Consider the following 12,339-nt stretch of genomic DNA (forward strand, 5'->3'; position numbering starts at 1 on the left):
AAAGGGACGGATGATTGTCAACAAGTTAATTTTAAAACGCATGAATAACCCGGGCGAATAAAATAAGTATCTCGCTGGTATGCAATCCGTTTGACGTGCTGTCTGCTTAACTCTGTCGGGTTATTGGCCGATGTAAAATTTTTAGACGATTGTTTTGGATTTCTGCTTAAAATTGACGTGTGTTCCATAAATTTTATGCCTGTCGATTACCCGTCCCTTTCTTTTTCAACGGATAAGAAAATGACAGGTATAACTTGAAATAAAATTAAATGGCGTCTTCCGGAATTAGCACCAGTGGTTATACATCTAGAGATGTTCCGGATATCCGTATCCGTATCCGCGGATATCCGAGGGAAATGAAATGAAAAATCCATATCCGTAACTGTCACTTTCATGGGGATCTTTTACTTAAAAACAAATCAATTGGGTCGTGTACTAGGTTCAAGATAAATTATGATTCTGATAATTAAATAAAATCAGATCTAAAAGTAACGAAAAACATTTTGTTTTTTCTATTTAACTTATTTATGAGTTTTAATAAAGAAAAACGTAATCATAAGTTCGTCGTTCATGTGAGTTTACATAACACAACATTAGCCTATTACGACCTGCTGGGCACAGGCGTCCCCTAAATCAGCCGGAGCGGGTATGAGCATACTCAACGCTGCTCCATTGCTGGTTAGTTACGTAATACTTTGTTTACATATCTGCAAATATATTTAATTTCAGATAAAACGGAAGAAATGGAACAATATTTGAACATAACCGAAGGTAGATTTAAAAGTAACGCGACGAAGTTTCCGGAGCGCGTGCCGTTTCTGGCGGCCATCTTTGAAAGCGTGTCTAACGTCACGGGACAGACGTGCGCGGGGACGGTGGTGGCGCCGCAGTGGGTGCTCACCGCCGCTGCGTGCGTCAGCCTCTTGAGCAGCCTCTATGATAACTCGTGAGTTACTTGGATGGATCTGAGGGCATCAGAACTAATCAGTAGTCTATATCATTCGTGTCACGCAAAAATGACCAAGAGATTTTTACCAATTTTCCAAATAACCAGTTAGAACCTATGTATTTCGCAACTAAGTAAGTTATAACGGCCTCCGTGGTTCAGTGGTTGAGCGTTGGGCTCACGATCCGGAGGTCCCGGGTTCTAATCCCGGTGGGAACATATCACAAAAATCACTTTGTGATCCCTAGTTTGGTTAGGACATTACAGGCTGATCACCTGACTGTCCAAAAAGTAAGATGATCCGTGCTTCGGAGGGCACATTAAGCCGTTGGTCCCGTTTACTACTTACTGATGTACTTAAGTAAGTAGTCGTTATATGAGCCATGTCAGGGGCCTTTGGCCGCTCAATAATAACCCTGACACCAGGGTTGATAAGTTTGGTAATTCACCTCACAACCCACAGGATAGAAGAGGTGACTGAATATTTGCAAAAAGTAAAACGACATTTTTGGGCAAATCTTCGAACAACGTTGGTCAATTGATATTTTGGCGAATATCCTAAAAATATTACTTGCAAAAAGACAAAAAATTCTGGGATATTTTTGTGGTCACGGTAATGATAGCTATTGACTTCCGGTGATTGGAGAACTACCCTTTGCGTTGACGCGATTGATAGACCGGTGCTTTAAGATTCACCCACATACTTTCATTTATGCAGGCTCCCTCTGCGTCAGTTAGCATTTGAACTACTCATATTTAACTAACTGCATCACTCCACAGCACCAACACCACAGAACCAAGCGTGTACACCATAATAATTAACGCGACGGACCCCCTGGTTGACGGAACAGCTCACAACGTCACATCCATCCACCTCCAACCTTTATCCACACCATCAGACACTTTGAAGAACCTCACATTCCTCAGCAAACTGCCAAATATCCTCCGTAATATCACCAAGGAGCTGGCAGACCAGGTTATAAAGGACGATGCTACTCAGAAACTGGCGTTGATGAAGATAGATCCACCAGCTGAAGTGGAAGGTCTACATATATTGGATGGTACGAGGAAGACTTCGAAGGTTGTTGTGTACGGCTGGTTTATGAAAAAGGTAAGATAATCGGGTTTGTTATAAGAACTGCGTGACATTCCGACGCTTCTTGATTTCGGTACTAGGTTGTTCACCTGTGGAGTAGGACTCAGTAGGAGTAAAGGACACTCAAAATGCGTTCAGCAGTTCATCGTAAAAGTTGATTGAGGAATTGAGGCGCCTCAGATATAATGGACAATTTACATGTTTGATGCGTTGGTAACCTGATATTATATCCATCTTAAGATTACGATAGCGTTACAATTCAATTCAATTCTCAATTATTTATTGCATTCCATGTAGTATAATGGGGTGTTACATAGGCATAGGAACTATAACATGGACCCTGTAGGGCACAGCAACGTTGAAGGGAAGAGAGGAAGTGTGTATTAAAATTAAAACTTATCATTTAAAAATACAAGTTACCTTCTGGCATAGAATAAAGAATAATACTACGTATAGAAAGGACACTCCGCCCCGCAAAAATTCGGTGCTGAACTAATTTACCTACACAACTAGGTGCTTTGGTTTCAGGATGCAAATGGCCACGACTCGATGCACGCAGTGGCTGTAGAAGCCGGTGTCTTAGACTCTGCAGCTTGTGAAGCGCACTACAACATCACGGCAGACACCGCCGAGCTCTGCCTTGCATCTAGTGCTGATAACAACGAATTGGTTAATCAGGTCAGTGGGTTCAGAGTTCATATGAGGGCTGATACGTTAGGAGTCCGGTAAAAGTCTTCTTCGATGTCCTTCTTTTGCCTTTGGTTACTACGCAATGAATGGCGCGTAAATCAATGTAGCGGTCTAGCCAGATATATCTTGGTGTGGTCGCCTTACCGCCGACGGGAGTTAACAGGCGACATGCGGACTCTGCGTATATAATTTAGTGCTGAGGGCATATCACTCTTGGCAGGGGAGCAGCAGTGTTTCATAGCCGCTGCTGCGAATGCCCGTATCGCCGTTGTCATCCAATTCTTGAGCACAGGAGTGACTGGTGATGTCCGTGATGCAGATGAGCTGGGGCGGGCCGGTGTCGCTGCGTGGTGGCGGAGCGCTCGGCGTGGCGCGTCTCGACGGCCGCGCGCCCCTGGCAGCGTGGCCCGCAGCCCCTCACACGGCCTGGATTCGATCGGTTATTCACAGAAAATGAACTGTATACATTATTCACCCTACGAAGAATTTTATTCATTACATACCATACAACCCTTACGAAACACCACTCAGATCTAACAAACAGCGGCGCGGTGGAGTTTGTTCCATACCCCGCATGATGGTGAGGAGGCCTGTCCTCAGCGCAGTGGGACGTATACAGGGTGTTAGTGACACCATAACGAAAACTTTGAGTGATGCCTCAGACCATAATTCTGAGTTGATATCAAGTTGAATTTTCCGTCGCAAAAGTACGGAAATGAAATAATTGAAAAATAAAACATGAATTTTCCGACAGGAAATTTCACTTGATATCAACTCAGAATTATGGTCTGAATCATCTCCCTCAGTATTCGTTACGATGTCACTAACAACCTATATAGGCTGTTTATGTTGTATAATATTATTGCTTATTACATAAACAGCCTATAGCATTGCATATAAATGCTTATGTGTTCAGTGGCAAAACATCCCTCACAGATTAGCGAATTCCATCATAATGGTAAGCAAATGCCAACGGAACCCCATCACATCTCGTGCGTCGACGAAGTTATACGTATGATGCAATTTCTATAGTTTAATCATAGCATAATGGTTATTGATATTTGTTTGGGATTAAGACTATAGTTTAAAACTGAAGAATAGATTGACGATTGTTCAAATAAAACTTCACTTTTGTAACAAAAACATCTTTATTCGAAGGAAAACGTAATGTTGAGTGACGTGTCTTTTTTGTCACGAGATTATCACGCCTATTTTCCATTGGGGTAGGCAGAGATCAGATGGGGTAGCAAGAGAGCGTCGGACGACGCTCAGTGGGTAGACCCGCTACAAGGTGGACCGACGATCTGGTGAAGGTCGCGGGAAGCCGCTGGATGCGGGCAGCGCAGGACCGTCGTGGAGATCCTCTGGGGAGGCTTATGCCCAGCAGCGGGCGTCGTACGGCTGATAATGATGATGATGAGGCAGGGATTGAGTGGTTTGATTTGTTGACTGGGGGTGAAGTTCGTCTTGCAATGGATGCACCTGTGACTACCCCAATTGGGATATAGTCGTGAGCTTATAGGTGTTATGTAGGCAGAATTCCACTTACGATCTTGACAGACACAACATTCGCTTCATCCACAAGTCTCCGTGCATGCTCGCCGGTTTAAAGTACTCATCCGGGGGATTAAAATTGCCGCATCGACGCAATTCATCCAAAAAAAGAAATATTGCTATTTTGCGCGCTTAATTTTATATGCGCAAATGTCAAATTGCAATATTGCTTTTTTAGATGAATTGCTTCGACCTTTTCAACCCCACTAGTCTTGCTTTATAATATCCTGGATTTGATGGCGAGTGTTGATGGCTCTCACCCGTACAAAATTTAAGATAACAGGTCTGAGGGTGCCCAGTTGGCAGCGAACCTCGGCTCAGGGCGTCTCGTCTCGTTATATTTGAAAGAATTAATCGGCCTTAGTGGGCCGATAGCTATAAGGGCTTCTTTCTAGCGTGTGGGTTGTGAGGTGGATTACCAACCCCATCAACCCTGGTGTCAGCGTTACTTTTCAGCCTGGCATGGCTCATGTAGCGACTACTAACTTACACCAGTAGTAACCGGGACCAACGGCTTAACGTGCCTTCTTGTGGGCTTAGCACCGTAAGCGCGCGACTCTTTCTCGCTTCGACATACGTCGCCCGTCTCTCTCTCATAGTACTGCACGGAAAGAGACAGATGATCTCTGCTAAGGCTGCCCCCACATTGGGCGTTGGCCGAGCGTACGCGTTTCCTGAGCGTGCTGCCGGCGTCGGCGCGGCGCGGACGTCGCGTCAGCGCACCGTCTGCGGGGCGCGGGCTTCGCGTTGTCCAGCGCCGCACAAGCGCTGCGTGAACGCCGCGCAGACGCCGCGCTTACGTCGCGTTCCACGGGCGTTCGGCCGCCCGTGCCCCCCGCACACATTCCCCCCCGCGCCCGCTAGCATCTCAGTCAGTCAGTCAGTCGCCCGTGGAACGCGACGTAAGCGCGGCGTCTGCGCGGCGTTCACGCAGCGCTTGTGCGGCGCTGGACAACGCGAAGCCCGCGCCCCACAGACGGCGCGCTGACGCGACGCCCGCGCCGCGCCGACGCCGGCAGCACGCTCAGGAAACGCGTACGCTCGGCCAACGCCCAATGTGGGGGCAGCCTAAGCCCGCTGCAGTGTTTGTTGCCGCAAGCTGGTTGACCGCCTCTATGGCTAGAGTAATCGGGTCGTCATCCGTTTGCGTGCGATACCGTCGCCATGTTACATAATATGACAACTCATCAGCGTCACCCACTCACCCATATTCGTGCTAATGCTATTTATTATTAACAAAAGGATTAATGTTAATTGACAAAACTATTATGTCGTAAATACTACAGGTTGTTAAGTAATTAGGTCGAATAATTCGTAGGATTCTTGCGCTGTTTTTCTCCTAGAGAAAGACTTTTTTTTAATATGTACGATTGACCACAATTTCGCCTCATGGTGCATGCTTACCCAGTAAATACATATTCTTTTGACGAATAGTGAAAGAGTTTTCCATTTGTCCGGCCAAGTAGTTAATGCCATCTGCGGCAAATATACAACAAGTCGAAAAAAAAATTTGAACGTTTCGTAATAGTATCAAGGGACTGCAAATTGTCTTCTCATTACTTGTGGCTCTGCCCACCACCATTATTACGGGCGTGAAGGACCTATTGCACATCAGGCATAATCGACTTAACTAGTTAATCGGTCATATCGAGTATAATTGAATAATTAGTAAATAACTCGCAAATTACACAAATCCTAACTTTCAGTTCGAGTCAGTTGTGTTGTGTTGTAATGTTTGTGTAGTCTATGTTATGACATGACCGGCGGGGACCGGTTGTCAAACGAGGGCCACAGGTTCAGAGTTTTTTTTAAATACTTACATAAGATTTTTACGTTAGAATCTTAACATATTTTACATAATTTTAACATATTTATTTGCATAAGCTACTTGGTCGGAATCAAACGATGAGTAAGTGAGTGCGTATTGAGTTTGGTGCGAGTTCAGATGGTTCCAAACATTCCGACATCAAATGTACGGTCACGAGTACTAATATGTATACACTTTGAAACCATGTCACATTAACTTTTTTGACATATTAAACCGTAAGTCTCATTAAGTGTCAAATGTGATAGTGCGCCAAGGTTCTAAAGTGGGTACATGACTGTACATACAAACGGCAAAAAAGGAGGGTAGACAGATATGTTTGCCCGTAGAAAATTATGGATCTACCTACTACATTCATCAGTCATCCCGTGATCATGGCACTCGCAACAGTGTTGAAATATCCGGCGTCCCATAACCTGGTTTTAACGCGGTAAGAACCCGGTATTTATGTGTTATAATACGTGTCAATAAGTTTTGTCGAAATCGATGTTTTTTGTGCTACGTGTTTTTGTTCGTATGTTGACAGAACATGACTTATTTGGGTTCATATATTAGCACCAATTCGCAAAACGACATAATTTTATCGTCAGAATCGATTAAAATGACCGTGACAAAATTTTATCACGCGTATGTTAGCCTTCTCTCTCTCTTTATTTAACAGCTGCGCTCTTGTTGGTGGAGTGATCGCCTTCATTACTCCATAGATAGGGCGTGTAGAACGGTGGTTGCCCCAATCGCCTTCCTCCTTCGAATGAATTTTAATTATGATAGCTTTTGCCCGCGATTTCGTCCGCGTGGCGTGTTATAAAAGAGAGATCTTTGTGTGTGGGGGAGTGCATGTCAAATTTTAAGCATCTAACTTATGCAGTTTAGATTTTTTCATACAAATGTTTTTTCCCGCTAACTCCCGTTCCCGTGGGAATTTTGCAATATCCTGTTACAACTAAGCTTGAAGTTTACTATGGTACCTGCATGCCAAATTTCAAGCGTCTAACTTAAGCGGTTTAGATTTTTCATATAAAAGGATTTTCCCGCTAATTCCCGTTCCTATGGGAATTCCGGGAATTCCTTTGTTAGTGCACCTCTACGGTACCTAAGCTACGTCCCTTCCAAATTTCAAGTGCCTACGTTTAGCCGTTTCGGCTGTGCGTTGATATATGTCAGTCAGTCATTTTCTCCTTTTATATATTTAGAAGATAATAACCGCGTAAACCTCAAACAATGATTGAATCGATTGATATTTTTATCACTTTGCTCATGATAGCCCTGCAGGGTGGGGTGATCACCTGTAATCGTATCACCTTTGTATTCTAGGTACGACTGCAGAACCAGGACAAATCAACTGATAGTGGTCTGCTCACCTCTACAGGGATCAAGGGCGTGAGTACGTGCTCACAAGTTGTTTAAAACCCACTCACATGACAAGCATCTAATTTCCAACAATTTACAACATCCTCTAATTACCAAAACGATAAAGCATTGAAATCGATTAGAAATTAAAATTAAAAAATGCGATAATCGTAATATTAATCGTAATTGTTCGGTTGCTTTCACGGATTGTCGATGTTATTAAATGCAATTAGACAAGTTAATATGTTGTGTTTACTTCCGTATGTAGGTGAAGTAGGCTGACCATGGAGTGAAATTGGGTGACACTTCTTCATGCGGCTGTGTAGACCGGCGGATTTGGTACGGGGGTGGCGAACTTCACATTTAACACGTATAAGTTGTTTAAAACCCACTCACATGACACAAGCGTCTAATTTCCAACAATTTACAACATCCTATTACTACCAAAACGATAAAGCATTGAAATCGATTAGAAATTAAAATTAAAAAACGCGATAATATGTATACCTATTAAACGTACTTAGAGCTACTTAGATAGGTACATACTTAGATAGTGACGTATTTAGAACTACTTAGATATGGAGGAACTCGGTGGCGCAGCGGTAAACGCGCTCGGTCTGCGATTGTTGAAGTTAAGCAACTTTCGCAAAGGCCGGTCATAGGATGGGTGACCACAAAAAAAAGTTTTCATCTCGAGCTCCTCCGTGCTTCGGAAGGCACGTTAAGTCGTTGGTCCCGGCTGCATTAGCAGTCGTTAATAACCGTCAATCCGCACTGGGCCCGCGTGATGGTTTAAGGCCCGATCTCCCTATCCATCCATAGGGAAGGCTCGGGTAGCAGCAGTGGGGACGCTGGGCTGATGATGATGATGTTGACTTAGATGTGAAACATTCTTAGAACTCCTTAATCGGCTTTATGTTTGGTAGAAGCTAGAGTGAATAGGCATTTAGTGGACAAGCGTGTTCCACCTTAGCTCCACATCAATACGAACTTGTAGCTTGGGCTTGATTTACCTCAACCCCCACCCCACTTTAGCCGTAACATCACGCCTGTATCCCTTAAAGGGTAGGCAGAGTATAGTATATACACCACAAGTAAGATGATCCGTGCTTCGGTAGGCACGTTAAGCCGTTGGTCCCGGTTACTACTTACTGATGTAAGTAAGTAGTCATTACATGAGCCATGTCAGGTGCGTTTGGCGACTCTGATACCAGGGTTGATGAGGTTGGTAATTCACCTCACAACCCATACGATAGAAGAATTAGTATATACACCCACTTAAATTGTATAATAATATTTTATGTTTTTTTACTTTAAAATAAGAACGTCTAGGGCCCTGTGCCGAGGGTTTTCTTGCAGCTTTTCCCCGGCTATGCAGGTTATGAGACGCTGCAGTAGTTTTAGGCGGTTGAGCCGTTCCTTATGTAAAAAATGAGATTCAAAGTGTAACTTTTTGAATTTGTCTCATCCACTGGGAATAGGGGGTGAGAATATTGCCATTAACCGGGCACAAAGTCTGGAAATCACTTGGTTTAAAACCCGAGCCGGAATGCGATCCAATGTCCAACTATGTAAGTCACACGTTCACCGAACAGGGTTATCACGGATTCTTTAGTAATTTAGCATGTTTTTTATAAGAAGAGTTGGATGAAATCGTATTTATCAGACAGACACACCTCACAACTGTAGCTATTAGGGTGAACCCAAACACAACGACAGATGGGCACAGCTGCCCACATGCAGACAGTCGAAGGATATCATGCCTATGATATCCAAGAGCTTTACTCGCCGACTGCTTCGCTTAAACCACAACGACCTCCGAATAGTAGTAGGCAGCATTACGGGTCACTGCCCACTGAACAAACATCTATTTAATTTAGGGATAACGGAAAGCCAGCTTTGTAGAGGCTATCTGGATGCAGAAAAAACTGCCCCCCATGTAATCCTGGAATGCACGGGAGTGTCAGCACAACGGGTAAAAATCCTTAAAGGAATGGGGTCGCTTCGCGAAGCCTGTGAAAACCCCAGGAGGCTTCTGAGCTTCTGGAAGGAGTTAGGTTGGCTTACGTAGTCAACAATAGCACGCATAATGGGCCATCTTAGAGTCTAAATGTGGAAAACAGAGCCCACTAACTAACTAACTAGGGTGAACACAGTCACGCCACCAGAACATACCTCGCAGCTACACTCGGTATTGATTATATCGAACCTTGGACATTTCGCAGAGTAGGCAGGCGTTTAACACTCTTAGTCATTTATAATGTAATATGGAGCCGATCAATAGGTGTATGTTTGTTTGTATTTCGAAGGTGAACGCGATAATTGCAGGCAATCAACAGGCAATATGCATTTTAATACAATTGACGCACTAGGTACTTTTCTCTTGTTGTTTCTTCCAACTTTACCGCAAGGGATGTAGGGATGAGAGGCCTCAGCGCTCCCCATTTGTCCTTAAAAGTAGTTAATGGCATATGCGGCAATTGCCGATAGTAAAAAATACTTCAAGAGATATCAGATGTAGTTACGCAAGTGTAAGCTACAATACAAATAGTTTTAGGACCACTTCGGATACGTCCTGTCACGGACTCACGTATGTAGTGAAAACTTGCAAAGACCTACTACTTAGGGTGGTATTGGCCCCGATTCCTGCAGACACCGCATAATTTTTTTTTAATTTATATCCGTCATGTTCTTATCCGTCGAAAAGGAAAGGAACGGATGATTGTCACCAAGTTAATTTTAAAACGAATGAATAACCCGGGCGAATAAAATAGGCATCTCGCTGGTATGTAATCCGTTTGACGTGCTGTCTACTTCACTCTGTCGGGTTATTGGTCGATGTAAAATTTTTATACGGTTGTTTTAGATTTCTGCTTAAAATTGACGTGTATTCCATTAAATTTTATGCCTGTCGATTACCCGTCCCTTTCTTTTTCAACGGATAAGAAAATGACAGGTATAACTTAAAATAAAATTAAATGGCGTCTGCAGGAATTAGCACCATTAATAAACTAAACTCAGCTGAGACTGCCCTCAAGATCATGCTCAAGTCCCTGTTTTTATATGAGAACTGTCACATTGACGTGATCTTGAGGGCAGCCTCGAAGCTGAGATTAGTTTATCAATACCACTCCTAGTGTCAAAATCTCCCTAACAAGAGAATGTGAGCCCTTAGAAAACAAAACTACTATAACTTGTTACCGTACAATTAATTATATCCAGCTTTGAAACCTTGGAACAAATATCAGCAGTGGCTGCGGGTGTCTTCATAATAATCAATATGATTGTTGCACTGCGATTATGTACCTATGGATTTTGACACAGCTAACAGGAAGAACCTGTTAACCCTATATTAGCCGTGCAAACCAAATCCAACCGTCGACGCAACCTTTCACACGACCGCGAAGCTAATGACGTCACGCGAAGAAAGTGTCCGCTACCACGCCGCAGTCGCGAGACGACGCGCGCGCCGATCGCACGCAATGGACGAGCGCGCATGAGCAACATGACGCTACGTAGGTTACTGTGCGCGTTGCGGACCGCGCGCGACGCTGTAGCTAGAGGCGCGCCCGCCGCCGACGGACTCTTGAAATCCTTAGTATCCCTCATGGTTATTTGTTTCATCGCTGTTTCTTCACCGCCATCCGCATCCGCAAAACCGTTCGCCTTCAGCTTCCCGGCCGGCTGGTCGCTAGCTGGACTCGTTGGGACTGTGGGGGCGCGGTCTGATGATGCAGAGAGAAGAGACCCCGCGGCCGGGGTCAAGCCGTATACTGGCAGAAGGGTGGGCAATGACACCCTGCGCATGATCTACTATCACGACCAGACTGTGGCAGTCGTGGAGCTGGGGCCAGGGAAGCTGCTCCTCAATTGCGAACTCATCGAAACTTTGTAAGTACATACCCAATTACTCTAGCAGCCATACAGGCGGCCAATCAACTCGCGATATTAAACTCTTCAGGATCCCGATACCGACCTCGCCGGCGCGGTAGACGATTTTCCTTATTCAGCGCTTATTGCTATAGGCCCACTTTAGTCAATGAATTATTTCAATATTCCTCTCAGACGACGCCCTGAGCCGAGGTTCGCGCCCAACTGGGCACCCTCAGGCCAATTGTCTTATATTTCCAAAAAAAAATCAGCGGTTCCCATTTGTCCGGCCAAGTAGTTAATGCCGTATGGGGCAAATCTAAGACTGATGAGTGTGGCAGACGCGAAACTGGTGTGTCAAGAATTGCGTCGTCTTATGATGATAATCAGCCTATCGCCCATAACAAAATGAATTGACCATAAATTAGCTATACATACATAAACTCACGCCTATTTCTCACCGAGATAAGCAGACTATGAAATTCCATTTGCTTCGATCCTGACAGACTTCTCTTGCTTCCTCCACATTCATCAATCGTTTTATACACGCACGCCGGTTCAGAGTAGATCTTACTGAACCTTTTCTAAGGACATCTTCCAATTTGGTCAATGTACGTCCTTCTAGGTCTTCCTCTGCGAGCCCTACCATCAACCTTTGCTTTATAATACCGCTTTCGTAATCCTATTATCCTTCATCCGCTCTGTGTCCAAACAACCTTAACATTCCCTTCTCAATCTTAGTCACTATATCAATATATAAATTACTTATACTTTATTAGATATTTTTTTTGACGTGACTTATTGTAGATTTGTCGCAGATGGCATTAACTACTTGGCCGGACAAATGGGGAGCGCTGAAGGCTCTCACCCGGTTCATTAGATATAAGTTTATACATGTCTATATAGGTTTTCAGCCACTTATCACCAAGTATCTATTGTAAAGTTATGATGCAACAATGTCAATTTAGATCGTGGTGATCTTAACAATAGTGTTATAAAATGATCGCG

The 12,339-nt window shown here is 44.1% G+C and overlaps 2 protein-coding genes across 4 annotated transcripts in view; both read left to right on the plus strand.

Annotated features, from left to right (window-relative positions):
- Positions 1-12,339, plus strand: part of LOC126372176 (protein-S-isoprenylcysteine O-methyltransferase) — a 190,441-nt gene that overhangs the window by 19,087 nt on the left and 159,015 nt on the right. The window contains exon 6 of one of the 3 annotated variants that reach the window (XM_050017825.1): positions 730-753. The exons of the other annotated variants lie outside the window; for them this stretch is intronic. The gene's annotated coding sequence lies outside the window, so the exon portion shown is untranslated. Of the gene's footprint in view, positions 1-729; positions 754-12,339 lie in introns of those variants that run through there. 3 annotated transcript variants of the gene reach the window in all.
- LOC126372168 (uncharacterized) overlaps positions 10,921-12,339 on the plus strand; it is a 46,557-nt gene continuing 45,138 nt past the window's right edge. The window contains exon 1 of the mRNA XM_050017809.1: positions 10,921-11,352. Within this exon, the coding sequence (XP_049873766.1) occupies positions 10,958-11,352 (395 nt within the window). The 5' untranslated portion in view covers positions 10,921-10,957. The remainder of the gene's footprint in view (positions 11,353-12,339) is intronic.

Source organism: Pectinophora gossypiella, chromosome 13 (genome assembly GCF_024362695.1).
Source record: "Pectinophora gossypiella chromosome 13, ilPecGoss1.1, whole genome shotgun sequence".
In the NCBI taxonomy this organism is placed as follows: domain Eukaryota; kingdom Metazoa; phylum Arthropoda; class Insecta; order Lepidoptera; family Gelechiidae; genus Pectinophora; species Pectinophora gossypiella.